The 23812-nt window shown below is 47.0% G+C and overlaps 1 protein-coding gene across 8 annotated transcripts in view; it reads left to right on the forward strand.

Moving 5' to 3' along the window:
- LOC110515111 (tyrosine-protein phosphatase non-receptor type 12) overlaps positions 1–23812 on the forward strand; it is a 104494-nt gene that overhangs the window by 67840 nt on the left and 12842 nt on the right. For 4 of the 8 annotated variants that reach the window (XR_016493785.1, XM_090228723.1, XM_090228720.1 and 1 more), the window contains exons 9-13: positions 2806–2872; positions 2991–3068; positions 4935–5033; positions 14345–14433; positions 16727–17643. Coding sequence is in view for 6 of the 8 variants with exons in the window: in XM_090228723.1 (XP_090084849.1) it covers positions 2806–2872; positions 2991–3068; positions 4935–5033; positions 14345–14433; positions 16727–17643 (1250 nt within the window). In the remaining 2 variants the exon portion in view is untranslated. The remainder of the gene's footprint in view (positions 1–2805; positions 2873–2990; positions 3069–4934; positions 5034–14344; positions 14434–16726; positions 17644–23812) is intronic. The other 4 variants (XR_016493786.1, XM_090228725.1, XM_090228721.1 and 1 more) reach the window with 1 other exon arrangement.

The raw sequence follows: 23812 nt of genomic DNA on the forward strand, positions 1-23812 counted from the left end.
CGCTGGCCATGGCAGAACACTGACATTCCTGTCTTGCATGAAATCACGCACAGAACGAGCAGTATGGCTGGTGGCATTGTCATGCTGGAGGGTCATGTCAGGATGAGCCTGCAGGAAGGGTACCACATGAGGGAGGAGGATGTCTTCCCTGTAACGCACAGCGTTGAGATTGCCTGCAATGACAACAAGCTCAGTCCGATGATGCTGTGACACCGCCCCAGACCATGACGGACCCTCCAACTCCAAATCGATCCCACTCCAGAGTACAGGCCTCTGTGTAACGCTCATTCAGTCGACGATAAACGTTAATCCGACCATCACCCCTGGTGAGACAAAACCGCGACTTGTCAGTGAAGAGCACTTTTTGCCAGTCCTGTCTGGTCCAGCGACGGTGAGTTTGTGCCCATAGGCGACGTTGTTGCCGGTGATGTTTGGTGAGGACCTGCCTTACAACAGACCTACAAGCCCTCAGTCCATCCTCTCTCACCCTATTGCGGACAGTCTGAGTACTGATGGAGGGTTGTGCGTTCTGAGTGAAACTCGAGCAGTTGTTGTTGCCATCCTGTACCTGTCCCGCAGGGGTGATGTTCGGATGTATCGATCCTGTGCAGGTGTTGTTACATGTGGTCTGCCACTGCGAGGACAATCAGCTGTCCGTCCTGTCTCCCTGTAGCGCTGTCTTAGGCGTCTCACAGTACGGACATGGCCATGTTTTGCCCTGGCCATATCTGCAGTCTTCGTGCCTCCTTGCAGCATGCCTAAGGCACGTTCACGCAGATGAGTAGGGACTCTGGGCATCTTTCTTTTGGGGTTTTTCCAGAGTCTGTAGAAAGGCCTCTTTAGTGTCCTAATTTTTCATAACTGTGACCTTAATGGCCTACTGTCTGTAAGCTGTTAGTGTCTTAACGACCGTTCCACAGGTGCATGTTCATTAATTGTAAGGGAGACAGTGTTTAAACCCTTTAAAATTAAGATCTGTGAAGTTAATTCATAAAAATCCAAATATCTTTGAGAGACAGGGTCCTGGAAAAAGGGATGTTTATTTTTTTGCTGAGTTTATACAGTGAAGGGAAAAAGTATTTGATCCCCTGCTGATTTTGTACGTTTGCCCACTGACAAAGAAATTATCAGTCTATAATTTTAATGGTAGGTTTATTTGAACAGTGAAAGACAGAATAACCACAAAAAAATCCAGAAAAAAGCATTTCAAAAATGTTTTAATTGGTTTGTATTTTAATGAGGAAAATAAGTATTTGACCCCTCTGCAAAACATGACTTAGTACTTGGTGGCAAAACCCTTGTTGGCAATCAGAGGTCAGACGTTTCTTGTAGTTGGCCACCAGGTTTGTACACATCTCAGGAGGGATTTTGTCCCACTCCTCTTTGCAGATCTTCTCCAAGTCATTAAGGTTTTGAGGCTGACGTTTGGCAACTCGACCCTTCAGCTCCCTCCACAGATTTTCTATGGGATTAAGGTCTGGAGAGCTAGGCCACTCCAGGACCTTAATGTGCTTCTTCTTGAGCCACTCCTTTGTTGCCTTGGCTGTGTGTTTTGGGTCATTGTCATGCTGGAATACCCATCCCAGACCCATTTTCAATGCCCTGGCTGAGGAAAGGAGGTTCTCACCCAAGATTTGACGGTACATGGCCCCGTCCATCGTCCCTTTGATGCAGTGAAGTTGTCCTGTCCCCTTAGCAGAAAAACACCCCCAAAACATAATGTTTCCAACTCCATGTTTGACGGTGGGGATGGTGTTCTTGGGGTCATAGGCAGCATTCCTCCTCCTCCAAACACGGCGAGTTGAGTTAATGCCAAAGAGCTCCATTTTGGTCTCATCTGACCACAACACTTTCACCCAGTTGTCCTCTGAATCATTCAGATGTTCATTGGCAAACTTCAGACGGGCATGTATATGTGCTTTCTTGAGCAGGGGGACCTTGCGGGCGCTGCAGGATTTCAGTCCTTCACGGCATAGTGTGTTACCAATTGTTTTCTTGGTGACTATGGTCCCAGCTGCCTTGAGATCATTGACAAGATCCTCCCGTGTAGTTCTGGGCTGATTCCTTACCGTGCTCATGATCATTGCAACTCCACGAGGTGAGATCTTGCATGGAGCCCCAGGCCGAGGGAGATTGACAGTTCTTTTGTGTTTCTTCCATTTGCGAATAATCGCACCAACTGTTGTCACCTTCTCACCAAGCTGCTTGGCGATGGTCTTGTAGCCCATTCCAGCCTTGTGTAGGTCTACAATCTTGTCCCTGACATCCTTGGAGAGCTCTTTGGTCTTGGCCATGGTGGAGAGTTTGGAATCTGATTGATTGATTGCTTCTGTGGACAGGTGTCTTATACAGGTAACAAACTGAGATTAGGAGCACTCCCTTTAAGAGTGTGCTCCTAATCTCAGCTCGTTACCTGTATAAAAGACACCTGGGAGCCAGAAGTCTTTCTGATTGAGAGGGGGTCAAATACTTATTTCCCTCATTAAAATGCAAATCAATTTAAAACATTTTTGACATGTGTTTTTCTGGATTTTTGTTGTTATTCTGTCTCTCACTGTTCAAATAAACCACTATTTAAAATTATAGACGGATCATTTCTTTGTCAGTGGGAAAACGTACAAAATCAGCAGGGGATCAAATACTCCCCCCCCCCCCTCACTGTATACCATAGCTTAGAACATACAGTCTCTGAATGTTAGTTCCGGCTGTAAATCCACCAAGCCTAATGGAAGCTGTGAGATGTAGTCTGTGTGTCTCTAGGCTGTTGCATTCTGTTTCTTTCTGATTGTTGTTGTGTGTTGACAGTGCTGGCTGTGGGAGGACAGGCGCCATCTGTGCTATAGACTACACATGGAACCTACTAAAGGCTGGGGTACGTACAATATGAAACACACACACACACACACACACACACACACTCAAATTGTTGCCTTTGCTGTTTCCTGGAGCACAGATGGACCACTGAGTGTATTGTTCTTGTTGGTTTGTAGAAGATTCCAGAAGACTTCAACGTGTTCCGGCTGATTCAGGAGATGAGAACACAGAGGCATTCTGCTGTTCAGACCAAGGTAATGTGGCGTTCAGCTGTTCAGACCAAGGTAATGTGGCATTCAGACCCAGATAATGTGGCGTTCAGCTGTTCAGACCCAGATAATGTGGCGTTCAGCTGTTCAGACCAAGGTAATGTGGCATTCAGACCCAGGTAATGTGGCGTTCAGCTGTTCAGACCAAGATAATGTGGCATTCAGACCCAGATAATGTGGCGTTCAGCTGTTCAGACCCAGGTAATGTGGCGTTCAGCTGTTCAGACCAAGGTAATGTGGCGTTCTGCTGTTCAGACCAAGGTAATGTGGCATTCAGCTGTTCAGACCAAGGTAATGTGGCATTCAGACCCAGATAATGTGGCGTTCAGCTGTTCAGACCAAGGTAATGTGGCGTTCTGCTGTTCAGACCCAGGTAATGTGGCGTTCTGCTGTTCAGACCAAGGTAATGTGGCGTTCTGCTGTTCAGACCCAGGTAATGTGGCGTTCAGCTGAATGTGAACAAAAACACCACTGAAGTCTTTGTCTACCGTGTGTCAATCTTCATAGTGTTCTGTGTTGCTGTGTCTGTGTCTCCATGGTTTAATATGTATATAAGTGCTGTCTTCATAGTGTTCTGTGTTGCTGTGTCTGTGTCTCCATGGTTTAATATGTATATAAGTGCTGTCTTCAGTGTTCTGTGTTGCTGTGTCTGCGTCTCCATGGTTTAATATGTATATAAGTGCTGTCTTCATAGTGTTCTGTGTTGCTGTGTCTGCGTCTCCATGGTTTAATATGTATATAAGTGCTGTCTTCATAGTGTTCTGTGTTGCTGTGTCTGTGTCTCCATGGTTTAATATGTATATAAGTGCTGTCTTCATAGTGTTCTGTGTTGTTGTGTCTGTGTCTCCATGGTTTAATATGTATATAAGTGCTGTCTTCATAGTGTTCTGTGTTGCTGTGTCTGTGTCTCCATGGTTTAATATGTATATAAGTGCTGTCTTCATAGTGTTCTGTGTTGCTGTGTCTCCATGGTTTAATATGTATATAAGTGCTGTCTTCATAGTGTTCTGTGTTGCTGTGTCACCATGGTTTAATATGTATATAAGTGCTGTCTTCATAGTGTTCTGTGTTGCTGTGTCTGTGTCTCCATGGTTTAATATGTATATAAGTGCTGTCTTCAGTGTTCTGTGTTGCTGTGTTGCTGTGTCTCCATGGTTTAATATGTATATAAGTGCTGTCTTCATAGTGTTCTGTGTTGCTGTGTCTGTGTCTCCATGGTTTAATATGTATATAAGTGCTGTCTTCATAGTGTTCTGTGTTGCTGCGTCTCCATGGTTTAATATGTATATAAGTGCTGTCTTTATAGTGTTCTGTGTTGCTGCGTCTCCATGGTTTAATATGTATATAAGTGCTGTCTTCAGTGTTCTGTGTTGCTGTGTTGCTGTGTCTCCATGGTTTAATATGTATATAAGTGCTGTCTTCATAGTGTTCTGTGTTGCTGTGTCTGCGTCTCCATGGTTTAATATGTATATAAGTGCTGTCTTCATAGTGTTCTGTGTTGCTGTGTCTGTGTCTCCATGGTTTAATATGTATATAAGTGCTGTCTTCATAGTGTTCTGCGTTGCTGTATAATCCCAGTGGGCATTAGAACGTCTGTGGGGAAAACAGCCTGTGGTTACCTAGATTACCTCACTGACTCATAGCAAAAACTTGACCTTTTTCATAGGAAAGAATGTTGATTTTCCCTAATTCGTAGCTGTGGTTCAGGGGAATATGGACTGAGTATCTGGGTCTTGTTATGGTTTTAATATGAAGACAAGTGTTCTGTGTTGACTCACTGTCTACTTTCTGTCCCTTCTCTCCCTCCCCTCTCTCCCTTCCCTCTCTCCCTCCCCTCTCCATCTCCTATAGGAACAGTATGAGTTGGTTCACAGAGCCATCTCTCAGCTCTTTGAGAAACAGCTGCAGCTCCTGGAGAGCCCCACCAACTCAGAGATCCATGGTGGCATGGTGAGAACTATCCCTACACTACCCTAACACTACACTACCCTAACACTACACTACCCTAACACTACACTACCCTAATACTACACTACCACTACACATCCCCCCAACACACAGCACTACAGCTCCTCAGAGCCCCACCAACTCAGATATGCATGGTGAGAACTACCCCAACACTACACTAACCCCCCCCCCCCCCCCCCCCCCCCCCCACACACACATACTAACCCCCCACCCCCCACACACACACACACACACACACTACACTAACCCCCCCCCCCCCCACACACACACACACACACACACACACACACACACCACTATAGCTCCTCAGAGCCCCACAATGCCATGGTGAGCATATCTCTACACAACATATAACATTACATTACAGCACCACCACATATAACATAACATTACAGCACCACCACGTATAACATTACAGCACCACCACGTATAACATTACATTACAGCACCACCACGTATAACATTACATTACTGCACCACCACGTATAACATTACATTACTGCACCACCACGTATAACATTACTGCACCACCACGTATAACATTACAGCACCACCGCGTATAACATTACATTACTGCATCACCACGTATAACATTACAGCACCACCACATATAACATTACAGCACCACCACGTATAACATTACAGCACCACCACGTATAACATTACAGCACCACCACGTCTAACATTACAGCACCACCACGTATAAAATTACATTACTGCACCACCACGTATAACATTACATTACAGTACCACCACATATAACATTACATTACAGCACCACCACATATAACATTACAGCACCACCGCGTATAACATTACTGCATCACCACGTATAACATTACAGCACCACCATGTGTAACATTACATTACTGCACCACCACGTATAACATTACAGCACCACCACGTATAACATTACAGCACCACCACGTGTAACATTACATTACTGCACCACCACGTATAACATTACAGCACCACCACGTCTAACATTACTGCACCACCACATATAACATTACATTACAGCACCACCACATATAACATTACAGCACCACCACATATAACATTACAGCACCACCACGTATAACATTACAGCACCACCACGTATAACATTACAGCACCACCGCGTATAACATTACAGCACCACCGCGTATAACATTACAGCACCACCGCGTATAACATTACAGCACCACCGCGTATAACATTACAGCACCACCGCATATAACATTACAGCACCAACGCGTATAACATTACAGCACCACCGCGTATAACATTACAGCACCACCGCGTATAACATTACAGCACCAACGCGTATAACATTACAGCACCAACGCGTATAACATTACAGCACCACCGCGTATAACATTACAGCACCACCACGTATAACATTACAGCACCACCACGTATAACATTACAGCACCACCGTGCATAACATTACAGCACCACCACGTATAACATTACATTACAGCACCACCACGTATAACATTACAGCACCACCACGTATAACATTACAGCACCACCACGTATAACATTACATTACAGCACCACCACGTATAACATTACATTACAGCACCACCACGTATAACATTACATTACAGCACCACCACGTATAACATTACATTACAGCACCACCACGTATAACATTACAGCACCACCACGTATAACATTACATTACAGCACCACCACGTATAACATTACAGCACCACCACGTATAACATTACATTACAGCACCACCACGTATAACATTACTGCACCACCACGTATAACATTACTGCACCACCACGTATAACATTACATTACAGCACCACCACGTATAACATTACATAACTGCACCACCACGTATAACATAACATTACTGCACCACCACATATAACATTACTGCACCACCACATATAACATTACTGCACCACCACATATAACATTACAGCACCACCACATCTAACATTACAGCACCACCACGTATAACATTACAGCACCACCACGTATTACATTACTGCACCACCACGTATAACATTACATTACTGCACCACCACGTATAACATTACAGCACCACCGCGTATAACATTACATTACTGCACCACCACGTATAACATTACAGCACCACCGCGTATAACATTACATTACTGCACCACCACGTATAACATTACAGCACCACCACGTCTAACATTACTGCACCACCACATATAACATTACAGCACCACCACGTATAACATTACAGCACCACCACGTATAACATTACAGCACCACCACGTATAACATTACAGCACCACCGCGTATAACATTACAGCACCACCGCGTATAACATTACAGCACCACCGCGTATAACATTACAGCACCACCGCGTATAACATTACAGCACCACCACATATAACATTACAGCACCACCACGTATAACATTACATTACAGCACCACCGCGTATAACATTACAGCACCACCACGTATAACATTACAGCACCACCACGTATAACATTACAGCACCACCGCGTATAACATTACAGCACCACCGCGTATAACATTACATTACAGCACCACCACATATAACATTACAGCACCACCACGTCTAACATTACTGCACCACCACATATAACATTACAGCACCGCCACGTATAACATTACAGCACCACCACGTATAACATTACAGCACCACCACGTATAACATTACAGCACCACCGCGTATAACATTACAGCACCACCGCGTATAACATTACAGCACCACCGCGTATAACATTACAGCACCACCACGTATAACATTACAGCACCACCACGTATAACATTACAGCACCACCACGTATAACATTACAGCACCACCACGTATAACATTACAGCACCACCGCGTATAACATTACAGCACCACCGCGTATAACATTACAGCACCACCGCGTATAACATTACAGCACCACCGCGTATAACATTACAGCACCACCGCGTATAACATTACAGCACCACCGCGTATAACATTACAGCACCACCGCGTATAACATTACATTACAGCACCACCGCGTATAACATTACATTACAGCACCACCACGTATAACATTACATTACTGCACCACCACGTATAACATTACATTACTGCACCACCACGTATTACATTACAGTACCACCACATATAACATTACTGCACCACCACGTATAACATTACATTACAGCACCACCACGTATAACATTACAGCACCACCACATATAACATTACAGCACCACCACGTATAACATTACAGCACCACCACGTATAACATTACAGCACCACCACGTATAACATTACAGCACCACCACGTATAACATTACAGCACCACCACGTATAACATTACAGCACCACCACGTATAACATTACAGCACCACCACGTATAACATTACAGCACCACCACGTATAACATTACATTACAGTACCACCACGTATAACATTACATTACAGCACCACCACGTATAACATTACTGCACCACCACGTATAACATTACAGCACCACCACGTATAACATTACATTACAGCACCACCACGTATAACATTACATTACAGCACCACCACGTATAACATTACATTACAGCACCACCACATATAACATTACATTACTGCACCATGTATAACATTACATTTCTACCTCGCACAACCCCAATACCTCCCAAATACTTGACATCTCTACCTAGATGGCGTCACCGCTCGAACTAGACAATATTCTGTTTCTTCTTCCCCATCTCACAACACCCCATCACACTCACTCCCCCACAACACTAAGACATGTCTGTCTCCTCTGAAGTGCTTCAGGTTCCAAATTCCTTCTCAGAAACAGAATGGCTGCCCATGTTGCCCCATTCCCCCCGCTCTCTGCAATCAAACACACTGGACACACACACAATCCCTCCCTTCCTCTCTCTCACACACACACACACACACACACACACACACACACACACACACACACACACTTTCTCCCTCTTAAACACACTGTACTTTTTGTCTCCAGGAAATGTTATTAACTCACAACAATAAGAGCTTCTAAACTGATTCACTGAGCAGATGGGCTGGTCAGAGAGTTCTGCAAAGACAGACAGACAGACAGACAGACAGACCTGTGTTCTAAGAATTTGACTGGCCTCAAGGTGTGGCAGAACTGTCTGTGTTGCTCTCTTCCTCTCTTCCTGCTATCACAGCAGCCTGTCGAGGGAGTCTGGGGAAAGAAGGAAGGAGCAAGAGGGTTAGGGAAAGAAGGAATAGAATGAAGAGGGAGGGAGAGACCCTACCCATTTGCTTTAATTAGGTCCTCTCTTCCTCTCTCTTCTTCCCTACAGAACATCTGTCTGGCAGAACACACAGACACACACTTTCACTCTGGCTGGGATTGAATTACTGTATCACACAGCCACTGACTACTCTCTCTCACACACACACACACACACACACACACAGACACACACACAGACACACACAGACAAACACACACACACACAGAGAGGACGTGTGCGAAGCTAAAGAAAGACAGGATGTTACTCCACGATGACGAACAGAGGCCAAGCGAGAGAAAGAAAACTGACTGTCACACGATAAATCAAATCAAAATGTATTTGCCAGCTGCGCCGAATACAACAGGTGTAGACTTTACCGTGAAATGCTGAATACAACAAGTGTAGACTTTACCGTGAAATGCTGAATACAACAAGTGTAGACTTTACCGTGAAATGCTGAATACAACAAGTGTAGACTTTACCGTGAAATGCTGAATACAACAGGTGTAGACTTTACCGTGAAATGCTGAATACAACAAGTGTAGACTTTACCGTGAAATGCTGAATACAACAAGTGTAGACTTTACCGTGAAATGCTGAATACAACAAGTGTAGACTTTACCGTGAAATGCTGAATACAACAAGTGTAGACTTTACCGTGAAATGCTGAATACAACAAGTGTAGACTTTACCGTGAAATGCTGAATACAACAGGTGTAGACTTTACCGTGAAATGCTGAATACAACAAGTGTAGACTTTACCGTGAAATGCTGAATACAACAAGTGTAGACTTTACCGTGAAATGCTGAATACAACAAGTGTAGACTTTACCGTGAAATGCTGAATACAACAAGTGTAGACTTTACCGTGAAATGCTGAATACAACAAGTGTAGACTTTACCGTGAAATGCTGAATACAACAAGTGTAGACTTTACCGTGAAATGCTGAATACAACAAGTGTAGACTTTACCGTGAAATGCTGAATACAACAAGTGTAGACTTTACCGTGAAATGCTGAATACAACAAGTGTAGACTTTACCGTGAAATGCTGAATACAACAAGTGTAGACTTTACCGTGAAATGCTGAATACAACAAGTGTAGACTTTACCGTGAAATGCTGAATACAACAAGTGTAGACTTTACCGTGAAATGCTGAATACAACAAGTGTAGACTTTACCGTGAAATGCTGAATACAACAAGTGAAGACTTTACCGTGAAATGCTTTCTTACAAGCCCTTAACCAACAGTGTAGACTTTACTGTTGAAATGCTTACTTACAAGCCCTTAACCAACAGTGTAGACTTTACTGTGAAATGCTGACTTACAAGCCCTTAACCAACAGTGTAGACTTTACTGTTGAAATGCTGAATACAAGCCCTTAACCAACAGTGTAGACTTTACTGTTGAAATGCTGACTTACAAGCCCTTAACCAACAGTGTAGACTTTACTGTTGAAATGCTGACTTACAAGCCCTTAACCAACAGTGTAGACTTTACTGTTGAAATGCTGACTTACAAGCCCTTAACCAACAGTGTAGACTTTACTGTTGAAATGCTGAATACAAGCCCTTAACCAACAGTGTAGACTTTACTGTTGAAATGCTGACTTACAAGCCCTTAACCAACAGTGTAGACTTTACTGTTGAAATGCTGAATACAAGCCCTTAACCAACAGTGTAGACTTTACTGTGAAATACTGAATACAAGCCCTTAACCAACAGTGTAGACTTTACTGTGAAATGCTGAATACAAGCCCTTAACCAACAGTGTAGACTTTACTGTGAAATGCTGACTTACAAGCCCTTAACCAACAGTGTAGACTTTACTGTGAAATGCTGACTTACAAGCCCTTAACCAACAGTGTAGACTTTACTGTTGAAATGCTGACTTACAAGCCTTTAACCAACAGTGCAGTTCAAGAAGAAGAAAATATTTACCAAGTAGGCTAAAATAAAAAGTAACACAATAAGAATAACAATAACGAGGCTCTATACAGGGGGAACCGGTACTGAGTCAGTGTGGAGGTTATATACAGGGGGAACCGGTACTGAGTCAGTGTGGAGGTTATATACAGGGGGAACCGGTACTGAGTCAGTGTGGAGGCTATCTACAGGGGGAACCGGTACTGAGTCAGTGTGGAGGCTATATACAGGGGGAACCGGTACTGAGTCAGTGTGGAGGCTATATACAGGGGGAACCGGTACTGAGTCAGTGTGGAGGTTATATACAGGGGGAACCGGTACTGAGTCAGTGTGGAGGTTATATACAGGGGGAACCGGTACTGAGTCAGTGTGCAGGGTTACAGGCTAGTTGAGGTAATCTGTTCATGTAGGTGGGGGTGAAGGGGCTATGTATAGGTAACAAACAAACAGTGAGTAGCAGCAGTGTACAAGGGGGGGGGGGGTCAATATAAATTGTCCGGTGGTGATTTTTATGAGTTGTTCAGCAGTCTAATGGCTTGGGGGTAGAAGCTGTTGAGGAGCCTTTTGGTCCTAGACTCCGGTACCGCTTGCCGTGCGGTAGCAGAGAAAACAGTCTATAATTTGGGTGACTGGAGTCTCTCCTCTGGAGTCTTTCCTCTGACACCGCCTATTAAATAGGTCCTGGATGTACTGGGCCGTTCACACAACCCACTGTAGGTCAGATGCCGAGCAGTTGCCATACCAGGCGGTGATGCAACTGGTCAGGATGCTCTCGATGGTGCAGCTGTAGAACCTTTTGAGGATCTGGGGGCCCATGCCAAATCTTTCCAGTTTCCTGAGGGGGGATAAGGTTTTGTCGTGCCCTCTTCACGCCTGTCTTGGTATATTTGAACCATGATAGTTGTGATATATATACACATACACATTTTTGTAATAATGACAATTGCAACAATACTGAATGAACAATGAACACTTTTATTTTAACTTAATATAATACATATGGGCTTTTGGATGGGTGTTCTTAAGGTGATTCCACCTGGTTGGTGGTATGTTTTGATTTAGCCATTGCTGACCCCATGCTTACATCTTTATCACAAATAAGACACCTTGCTTTTCCTGGTGCCAATTCCATGTAATAGTCCCACACTGGTGCTCTGCTTTTCTCTGCCATCTGTAAAACACACACACAGCTCTGAAGTGACAATGATACTGAAGAGTCTGCCTAGGAGACAAATACTAGTAATAGTATAATAGTATATTACTATAATAGTTACCTGTGATGAATGTTGAAAACAAAAACTGTCATTTCTATATGCAGGAAATCCTATTTTAATAATGGACATGGTAAGAATTGACTACCAAAGTGCGAGTCATAATTCCCGTGACACCTTCTAGCAAAATCTGAAAAGCGGTTCCTTCGTTCATTTATTCCATAGGATATTTTTAGATTCACTTAAAATTAGGTCTGTGTTTCGTGTAGGCTTACACCACCGTGTCAATTTTATAACTGTGTAGATATCCATAGGACAAGGTAACTCTGATCAATATTGGCTAAATATAAGCCAAGATTTTGAAGAGTGGATTTATGAAAATATTTAGACACACGTTACCTTATCCTAGTGAGATTTACACGGGTACCAAAACGCAGAGGCGGTTTAAACCTGAACGAAACACAGACCTTATCTGAAGTAGATGAAGACATTCTCTATGGAAGACATGAACAGAGGTGGTTTAAACCTGAAGCAGATGAAGACATTCTCTATGGAAGACATGAACGGTAAAATAACGAAGGAACCCCTTTCAAGTTCAGACGCAAGTTATTACAGGAATTATAACGCGTCGACTATTTCTCTCTAAACCATATACCTTTGACTATTACGAGCCTGCTGCTGCCTACCAGCCCTCAGTCAGACTGCTCTATCAAATATCAAATCATAGACTTAACTATAATAAACACACAGAAATACGAGCCTTAGGTCAAATCCGGAAAAAATCAGGAAACTATCACCTCGAAAACAAAATGTTTATTCCGTTCTGTATTCTATCTAACGGGTGGCATCCATGAGTCTAAATATTCCTGTTACATTGCACAACCTTCAATGTTATGTCATATTAGTTCGCAAAGAGCCAGGTGGCCCAAACTGTTTCATATACCCTGACTCTCTGTGCAATGAACACGAGAAGTGACACAACTTCACCTGGTTCACCTCTGCTAACCTGGATTTCTTTGAGCTAAATAGGCAGGTTTAGAAATACATACTTGTGTATTGATTTTAAGAAAGGCATTGCTTGTTATGGTTAGGAACACATTGGAGCAACGACAGTCGTTGATTGTTTTTTATAAGATAAGTTTAATGCTAGCTAGCAACTTACCCTGGCTTGCTGCATTCGCGTAACAGGCAGTCTCCTCGTGGAGTGCAAAGAGAGGCAGGTGGTTAGAGCGTTGGACTAGTTATAACTGTAAAGGGTGCAAGATTTTATCCCCCGAGCTGACATGGTAAAAATCTGTCGAGGCAGAACGTTCCTAGGCCGTCATTGTAAATAAGAATGTGTTCTTAACTGACTTGCCTAGTTAAATAAAGGTGTACAATTTTAAATGAATAAAAATCGGTGCCCAAAAATACCGATTTCCGATTTGTTATGAAAACTGGAAATCGGCCCTAATTAATCGGCCATTCCGATTAATCGGTCGACCTCTAGTGTGTATTCTGTGTACTGTAATCATGTCTATACAGGCACATCTATAGTCCCACTGTTGGCTATGTTTAGCAACAAATGCTTTTACACATAAACACTGTTTGGACACAGACTACCCAGTGTAATCTCCCTATTTAGGAACAGAAGACTGGGGCAATGGCAGGACCAATAGCCACACACACCACACACACTGGCACACATGACCAGGGTGACCTGAGCTGACCTCCTTACCTCATCGTGTTCGATATAGGTTTGGACGCTGCACACACGCCTACTGTTCAGCCAGCCCCTGGGACCATGTATAGGAAACCCCAGTGATGATACGAACAGGACTGGAAACCATGTTGCCTTGCTGTTATTAGAACCAGTGCAGACAGACCCAAATGATAAACGGTACATTAGCTAAAGTTTTTATTTTCTTATTTTCTTCATCCCTCTGTTTCTTCTCCTCCTCAGGACGATGGGCTCAGCCCAGAGAAAGCTGGACACCACTCAGACGAGGAGCGATGGGACACACCGCCCCCCAAACCACCCCGCGTACGCAGGTACAGTACAGTGACTTCATCATGTATTCAACAACACTGTATATACTCAGCCCTGGTTTGTGTTCTAGCCTGCGGTTTGTCTGATGTGGAACCACATCTCAGCCTCCTGCTGAGCTCTCTGACTGTAGTCTCTCTAAGAACACACTGACTGTACTCCTAGCCAGCTGACTGTGCTCCTAGCCAGCTGACTGTGCTCCTAGCCAGCTGACTGTGCTCCTAGCCAGCTGACTGTGCTCCTAGCCAGCTGACTGTGCTCCTAGCCAGCTGACTGTGCTCCTAGCCAGCTGACTGTGCTCCTAGCCAGCTGACTGTAGTCTCTCTGAGAACACACTGACTGTACTCCTAGCCAGCTGACTGTACTCCTAGCCAGCTGACTGTGCTCCTAGTGTACTCCTAGCCAGCTGACTGTGCTCCTAGTGTACTCCTAGCCAGCTGACTGTACTGCTAGCCAGCTGACTGTACTCCTAGCCAGCTGACTGTGCTCCTAGTGTACTGCTAGCCAGCTGACTGTACTCCTAGCCAGCTGACTGTGCTCCTAGTGTACTCCTAGCCAGCTGACTGTGCTCCTAGCCAGCTGACTGTGCTCCTAGCCAGCTGACTGTACTCCTAGCCAGCTGACTGTAGTCTCTCTGAGAACACACTGACTGTGCTCCTAGCCAACTGACTGTGCTCCTAGCCAGCTGACTGTGCTCCTAGCCAGCTGACTGTAGTCTCTCTGAGAACACACTGACTGTGCTCCTAGCCAGCTGACTGTGCTCCTAGCCAGCTGACTGTGCTCCTAGCCAGCTGACTGTACTCCTAGCCAGCTGACTGTAGTCTCTCTGAGAACACACTGACTGTGCTCCTAGCCAACTGACTGTGCTCCTAGCCAGTTGACTGTGCTCCTAGCCAGCTGACTGTACTCCTAGCCAACTGACTGTGCTCCTAGCCAGCTGACTGTGCTCCTAGCCAGCTGACTGTAGTCTCTCTGAGAACACACTGACTGTACTCCTAGTTGACTGTGCTCCTAGCCAGCTGACTGTACTCCTAGCCAGCTGACTGTACTCCTAGCCAGCTGACTGTACTCCTAGCCAGCTGACTGTAGTCTCTCTGAGAACACACTGGCTGTGCTCCTAGTGTGTGTGTGCTGCTCAGTCATGTGCAGGGCATTAACCTGCGTTTGTCATCATGTGATCTTTATTTGGCACATGTCCACATCCTGCTGAAAGTGTGAGAGTTCAGGAGATGGAACTTAACAGTTCACACACCTTTCTGAAGAGCTGAATGTTCCATCCCCCTGTGGTTACCGTGGTTACCATGTCACCCACTCTAGCAGACAACCTCAGTTTCCTGGAAAGAAAGGCTGGTCGACTGATCTGAGTTCCATTCAGCCAGATTCCACTGTGTTATGTCACATTAGAGGTCTACCGTGGTATTACCCCTGTGTTCACTGGGTGACTGTGTTACCCCCTGTGTTCACTGGGTGACTGTGTTACCCCCTGTGTTCACTGGGTGACTGTGTTACCCCTTGTGTTCACTGGGTGACTGTGTTACCCCCTGTGTTCACTGGGTGACTGTGTTACCCCCTGTGTTCACTGGGTGACTGTGTTACCCCCTGTGTTCACTGGGTGACTGTGTTACCCCCTGTGTTCACTGGGTGACTGTGTTACCCCCTGTGTTCACTGGGTGACTGTGTTACCCCCTGTGTGCACTGGGTGACTGTGTTACATACATTGTATTGGATGATCTGCTCTTATGTTCTGATGTATTTCAGGTAGATTACTGTGGTAAATCCATGATATTATGTACGTTTGGAGAAGTTGTGTTTGATGTAGATACATTGTAGTGTACGTTGACGTCTGCCATCTAGTGGTAGAATTTTAGCATAAATTTAAAGTTTGAATTGCTATCGCTGTCTTAATTTCTCTCTCCCATTTTCTCCCCCCCCCCCCCCTCGCCATCCTCTTGCGTCCCCCCCCCCCCTCTCTCCCCTCTCTCTCCCTTCTCTCTCCTCCTCCCTCTCTCTCTCTCCTCCTCTCTCTCCCCCCTCGCCATCCTCTTGCGATCCCTCCCCCCCTCTCTCTCTCTCCTCTCTCTCTCTCCCCCCCTCGCCATCCTCTTGCGTTCCCTCCCCCCTCTCTCTCTCTCCTCTCTCTCTCTCTCTCCTCCTTTCTCCTCTCTCTCTTTCTCTCTCCTCCTCTCTCTCTCCTCCCCTCACCATCCTCTTGCGTTCCCCGTCCCCCTCTCTCCTCTCTCTCCTCCTCTCTCTCTCTCTCTTCCTCCTCTCTCTCTCTCCTCCCCCCCCCCCTCTCAGCAGTCAGTTGGAAGGGGACGTGAAAGAGGAGATCCTTCAGCCCCCAGAGCCTCGCCCGGTTCCTCCCATCCTGACCCCGTCTCCCCCCTCTGCCTTCCCCACCGTCACCAACGTACGTCAGGACAACGACCGCTACCACCCCAAGCCGGTCATCCACGTCCTGGCCTCTGCACAACAACAACAACAACAACAACAGCAGCAGCAGCAGCCCCAGAAAGCCCAACAAGCCCAACAGTCCCCTGACCTGAAGGACAACTATAACAAGACATCGTTGGACAGTGTCCCCTCAGGAGGCCCCCCTGCCCAGGCCCCCTCTCCCTCCTCCCCCTCCCCAGTGGATGGGGCAGTGCGTCTAGAGAGGAAGCTGAGTATTGAGATACAGAAGGTTCCGTTACAGGAGGGTCCTAAGAGCTTCGATGGTAACAGCAGGCTGCAAAGATCCCTTGCCTTCAAGGCCCGGTCCAACACCTCCAGTTCCTCTCTTTCTGAGGACTCAGGGGCCGACGGGGGGCCCCCCAACATGACGCACCAGGGCGCCTTCGGACCCCTCCCCTCCCGCCCCAACCACCTGCCCCTTAAGGGGGAGAAGGGTGGTCAGGCAGGCTGGATCAGCCCAGAGAAAGCCCCCACACCTCCAGCCCTGGTGGCTGGGTCAGAGAGCGCCCCCACCTCCAATCTGACCTCTTCCCAGCCCCACTCCTCCACCTCCACCCCTGTCAGGACTGCTCTGAGCTTCACCAATCCTCTGCACTCAGACTTCCCTGATGTGAAGGGAGATGGAGGAGGGGAGGGTTCCAGACCCTCCTGGTCCTCCAAGGCTACGGCCACGGTTACGGCGGCCCACGGCGAACACCCGCCCAGGAAGGTGTCGACCATGTCCATCGCCGAGCAACGGTCGCCGACGGAAACGGCATCAAGTACGTGGTTACGTTAGAGCTTTTACTAACTAACCTACTTCCCTAACTCTGTTGGGCTGTGGTACTACTGACTAAAACAGACTAGGGACCAGACACAGGGACAGAAGATGGGCTGGGAGTGGGGGTCAGAGCTGGGTTCAAACACTATTTGAAATCATTGCAAATACCTTATCTGTGCTTGACAGCGCTTGCCTGGGGGCAATTTACATCTCCAGGAAGACTAAAGCAAACGCTGAAAGTATGTTAAAGATTTCAAATAGTCTTTGAACCCAGGTGGTCTGGCTGGGGTCCTATTATAAGGGCTAACTAAGGGTCAGTGGTTGTTGTGGTCAGCTGTAGGGTGGAGTAGCAGCTGACAGGCAGATCTAGGGTCAGTTTGTGGAGAGCTGGAGTCTACGTCCGTGGCCAGAGGGCACTGGCAGGCCACACTGTAATGACAGGCTGTTGAAGGCAGTCTAGACACACACACACAAACAAGGTATGGAGACCACAGATCTACATAAACACACAGCACTGCGAGGGACAATGGAGACTGACCAGTCCAACTGCCAGTTTCAGACCACTGGCCTGCCATATAGAGTAATTATATACACACAGCACTGCGAGGGACAATGGAGACTGACCAGTCCAGCTGACAGTTTCAGACCACTGGCCTGCCATATAGAGTAATTATATACACACAGCACTGCGAGGGACAATGGAGACTGACCAGTCCAACTGCCAGTTTCAGACCACTGGCTTGCCATATAGAGTAATTATATACACACAGCACTGCGAGGGACAATGGAGACTGTCAGTTTCAGACCACTGGCCTGCCATATAGACTAATTATATACACACAGCACTGCGAGGGACAATGGAGACTGCCAGTTTCAGACCACTGGCCTGCCATATAGACTAATTATATACACACAGCACTGCGAGGGACAATGGAGACTGCCAGTTTCAGACCACTGGCCTGCCATATAGACTAATTATATACACACAGCACTGCGAGGGACAATGGAGACTGCCAGTTTCAGACCACTGGCCTGCCATATAGACTAATTATATACACACAGACTTCCTTATGGACTGCTTATGTGGAGAATTAACATTTTAATTATGTATAAAACAGATACTGTTTGGATACATTGAATATATTGTTATAAAACTTGTTAAACCATGGAACTGAAATGATCGTCTTGTAACCCCCCCCCCCCCCCAAAAAAAGTGTCAATAAACTGAATTATTTCTGTATTGTTTCTTCCAACTCTGACCTGCTATAGTCACTCATTTTCTGAACTACAGTAAATACTTTATCTGTCATTTTACCATGGTAACCCAGTCCTAGTCCGCTGTAGGATGAGGACAACACACACACACACACACATAATGGTGTCTCACTGGAGCTAATAAACTGACCACGGCACGATAGTGTCACACCACACTGTCCATGTTATTAGATGGTGTCTAGATCCATATTTCATCTGCTCCAGCAGGCCTTGTTTAGGTTGTCGACTCCAGCAGGCCTTGTTTAGGCTGTAGACTCCAGCAGGCCTTGTTTAGGCTGTAGACTCCAGCAGGCCTTGTTTAGGCTGTAGACTCCAGCAGGCCTTGTTTAGGCTGTAGACTCCAGCAGGCCTTGGTTTAGGGTTTAGGCTGTAGACTCCAGCAGGCATTGGTTTAGGGTTTAGGCTGTAGACTCCAGCAGGCCTTGTTTAGGCTGTAGACTCCAGCAGGCCTTGTTTAGGCTGTAGACTCCAGCAGGCCTTGTTTAGGCTGTAGACTCCAGCAGACCTTGTTTAGGCTGTAGACTCCAGCAGGCCTTGTTTAGGCTGTAGACTCCAGCAGGCCTTGTTTAGGCTGTAGACTCCAGCAGGCCTTGTTTAGGCTGTCGACTCCAGCAGGCCTTGTTTAGGTTGTCGACTCCAGCAGGCCTTGTTTAGGCTGTAGACTCCAGCAGGCCTTGTTTAGGCTGTAGACTCCAGCAGGCCTTGTTTAGGCTGTAGACTCCAGCAGGCCTTGTTTAGGCTGTAGACTCCAGCAGGCCTTTTTTAGGCTGTAGACTCCAGCAGGCCTTGTTTAGGCTGTAGACTCCAGCAGGCCTTGTTTAGGCTGTAGACTCCAGCAGGCCTTGTTTAGGCTGTAGACTCCAGCAGGCCTTGTTTAGGCTGTAGACTCCAGCAGGCCTTGTTTAGGCTGTCGACTCCAGCAGGCCTTGTTTAGGCTGTAGACTCCAGCAGGCCTTGTTTAGGCTGTAGACTCCAGCAGGCCTTGTTTAGGCTGTCGACTCCAGCAGGCCTTGTTTAGGCTGTAGACTCCAGCAGGCCTTGTTTAGGCTGTAGACTCCAGCAGGCCTTGTTTAGGTTGTCGACTCTAGCAGGCCTTGTTTAGGTTGTCGACTCCAGCAGGCCTTGGCTTAGGCTGTAGACTCCAGCAGGCCTTGGCTTAGGCTGTAGACTCCAGCAGGCCTTGGCTTAGGCTGTAGACTCCAGCAGGCCTTGGCTTAGGGTTTAGGCTGTAGACTCCAGCAGGCCTTGGCTTAGGGTTTAGGCTGTAGACTCCAGCAGGCCTTGGCTTAGGCTGTAGACTCTAGCAGGCCTTGGTTTAGGGTTTAGGCTGTAGACTCCAGCAGGCCTTGTTTAGGCTGTAGACTCCAGCAGGCCTTGTTTAGGCTGTAGACTCCAGCAGGCCTTGTTTAGGCTGTAGACTCCAGCAGGCCTTGTTTAGGCTGTAGACTCCAGCAGGCTTTGGTTTAGGGTTTAGGCTGTAGACTCCAGCAGGCCTTGGTTTAGGGTTTAGGCTGTAGACTCCAGCAGGCCTTGTTTAGGCTGTAGACTCCAGCAGGCCTTGTTTAGGCTGTAGACTCCAGCAGGCCTTGTTTAGGCTGTAGACTCCAGCAGACCTTGTTTAGGCTGTAGACTCCAGCAGGCCTTGTTTAGGCTGTAGACTCCAGCAGGCCTTGTTTAGGCTGTAGACTCCAGCAGGCCTTGTTTAGGCTGTAGACTCCAGCAGGCCTTGTTTAGGCTGTAGACTCCAGCAGGCCTTGTTTAGGCTGTAGACTCCAGCAGGCTTTGTTTAGGCTGTAGACTCCAGCAGGCTTTGTTTAGGCTGTAGACTCCAGCAGGCCTTGTTTAGGCTGTAGACTCCAGCAGGCCTTGTTTAGGCTGTAGACTCCAGCAGGCCTTGTTTAGGCTGTAGACTCCAGCAGGCCTTTTTTAGGCTGTAGACTCCAGCAGGCCTTGTTTAGGCTGTAGACTCCAGCAGGCCTTGTTTAGGCTGTAGACTCCAGCAGGCCTTGTTTAGGCTGTAGACTCCAGCAGGCCTTGTTTAGGCTGTAGACTCCAGCAGGCCTTGTTTAGGCTGTAGACTCCAGCAGGCCTTGTTTAGGCTGTAGACTCCAGCAGGCCTTGTTTAGGCTGTAGACTCCAGCAGGCCTTGTTTAGGCTGTAGACTCCAGCAGGCCTTGTTTAGGCTGTCGACTCCAGCAGGCCTTGTTTAGGCTGTAGACTCCAGCAGGCCTTGTTTAGGCTGTAGACTCCAGCAGGCCTTGTTTAGGTTGTCGACTCTAGCAGGCCTTGTTTAGGTTGTCGACTCCAGCAGGCCTTGGCTTAGGCTGTAGACTCCAGCAGGCCTTGGCTTAGGCTGTAGACTCCAGCAGGCCTTGGCTTAGGGTTTAGGCTGTAGACTCCAGCAGGCCTTGGCTTAGGGTTTAGGCTGTAGACTCCAGCAGGCCTTGGCTTAGGCTGTAGACTCTAGCAGGCCTTGGTTTAGGGTTTAGGCTGTAGACTCCAGCAGGCCTTGTTTAGGCTGTAGACTCCAGCAGGCCTTGTTTAGGCTGTAGACTCCAGCAGGCCTTGGCTTAGGGTTTAGGCTGTAGACTCCAGCAGGCCTTGTTTAGGCTGTAGACTCCAGCAGGCCTTGTTTAGGCTGTAGACTCCAGCAGACCTTGTTTAGGCTGTAGACTCCAGCAGGCCTTGTTTAGGCTGTAGACTCCAGCAGGCCTTGTTTAGGCTGTAGACTCCAGCAGGCCTTGTTTAGGCTGTAGACTCCAGCAGGCCTTGTTTAGGCTGTAGACTCCAGCAGGCTTTGTTTAGGCTGTAGACTCCAGCAGGCCTTGTTTAGGCTGTAGACTCCAGCAGGCCTTGTTTAGGCTGTAGACTCCAGCAGGCCTTGTTTAGGCTGTAGACTCCAGCAGGCTTTGGTTTAGGGTTTAGGCTGTAGACTCCAGCAGGCCTTGGTTTAGGGTTTAGGCTGTAGACTCCAGCAGGCCTTGTTTAGGCTGTAGACTCCAGCAGGCCTTGTTTAGGCTGTAGACTCCAGCAGACCTTGTTTAGGCTGTAGACTCCAGCAGGCCTTGTTTAGGCTGTAGACTCCAGCAGGCCTTGTTTAGGCTGTAGACTCCAGCAGGCCTTGTTTAGGCTGTAGACTCCAGCAGGCCTTGTTTAGGCTGTAGACTCCAGCAGGCCTTGTTTAGGCTGTAGACTCCAGCAGGCTTTGTTTAGGCTGTAGACTCCAGCAGGCTTTGTTTAGGCTGTAGACTCCAGCAGGCCTTGTTTAGGCTGTAGACTCCAGCAGGCCTTGTTTAGGCTGTAGACTCCAGCAGGCCTTGTTTAGGCTGTAGACTCCAGCAGGCCTTGTTTAGGCTGTAGACTCCAGCAGGCCTTGTTTAGGCTGTAGACTCCAGCAGGCCTTGTTTAGGCTGTAGACTCCAGCAGGCCTTGTTTAGGCTGTAGACACCAGCAGGCCTTGTTTAGGCTGTAGACTCCAGCAGGCCTTGTTTAGGCTGTCGACTCCAGCAGGCCTTGTTTAGGCTGTAGACTCCAGCAGGCCTTGTTTAGGCTGTCGACTCCAGCAGACCTTGTTTAGGCTGTAGACTCCAGCAGGCCTTGTTTAGGCTGTAGACTCCAGCAGGCCTTGTTTAGGCTGTAGACTCCAGCAGGCCTTGTTTAGGTTGTCGACTCCAGCAGGCCTTGGTTTAGGCTGTAGGCTCCAGCAGGCCTTGGCTTAGGCTGTAGACTCTAGCAGGCCTTGGTTTAGGGTTTAGGCTGTAGACTCTAGCAGGTCTTGGTTTAGGGTTTAGGCTGTAGACTCTAGCAGGTCTTGGTTTAGGGTTTAGGCTGTAGACTCTAGCAGGTCTTGGTTTAGGGTTTAGGCTGTAGACTCCAGCAGGCCTTGGCTTAGGGTTTAGGCTGTAGACTCCAGCAGGCCTTGGCTTAGGGTTTAGGCTGTAGACTCCAGCAGGCCTTGGCTTAGGCTGTAGACTCCAGCAGGCCTTGGTTTAGGGTTTAGGTTGTAGACTCCAGCAGGTTTAGGGTTTAGGCTGTAGACTCCAACAGGCCTTGGCTTAGGGTTTAGGCTGTAGACTCCAGCAGGCCTTGGCTTAGGGTTTAGGCTGTAGACTCCAGCAGGCCTTGGTTTAGGCTGTAGACTCCAGGCTCAAGTTGGAGTTACCATAGTATTCTGTGACAGTGAAGGGACAGAACAGGACGGTACAGGATGCTGAGTGGGGTTATGTAAAGATGCAGGAGTTTTGTCTATGGGTTGTGTGGGAGGAAACAGCTGGTAAGTCTTAACATGAGGGGTAATGTAACTCTTAGGTGGGGTTATGTGGAGAGGGGTAATGCAACTCTTAGGTGGGGTTATGTTGAGGGGTAATGTAACTCTTAGGTGGGGTTATGTTGAGGGGTAATGTAACTCTTAGGTGGGGTTATGTTGAGGGGTAATGTAACTCTTAGGTGGGGTTATGTTGAGGGGTAATTTAACTCTTAGGTGGGGTTATGTTGAGAGGTGTAATGTAACTCTTAGGTGGGGTTATGTTGAGGGGTAATGTAACTCTTAGGTGGGGTTATGTTGAGGGGTAATGTAACTCTTAGGTGGGGTTATGTTGAGGGGTAATGTAACTCTTAGGTGGGGTTATGTTGAGGGGTAATGTAACTCTTAGGTGGGGTTATGTTGAGGGGTAATGTAACTCTTAGGTGGGGTTATGTTGAGGGGTAATGTAACTCTTAGGTGGGGTTATGTTGAGGGGTAATGTAACTCTTAGGTGGGGTTATGTTGAGGGGTAATGTAACTCTTAGGTGGGGTTATGTTGAGAGGGGTAATGTAACTCTTAGGTGGGGTTATGTTGAGAGGGGTAATGTAACTCTTAGGTGGGGTTATGTTGAGAGGGGTAATGTAACTCTTA

Source organism: Oncorhynchus mykiss, unplaced genomic scaffold, assembly GCF_057628025.1.
Source record: "Oncorhynchus mykiss isolate SJ-2025 unplaced genomic scaffold, ASM5762802v1 scaffold96, whole genome shotgun sequence".
Lineage (NCBI taxonomy): Eukaryota > Metazoa > Chordata > Actinopteri > Salmoniformes > Salmonidae > Oncorhynchus > Oncorhynchus mykiss.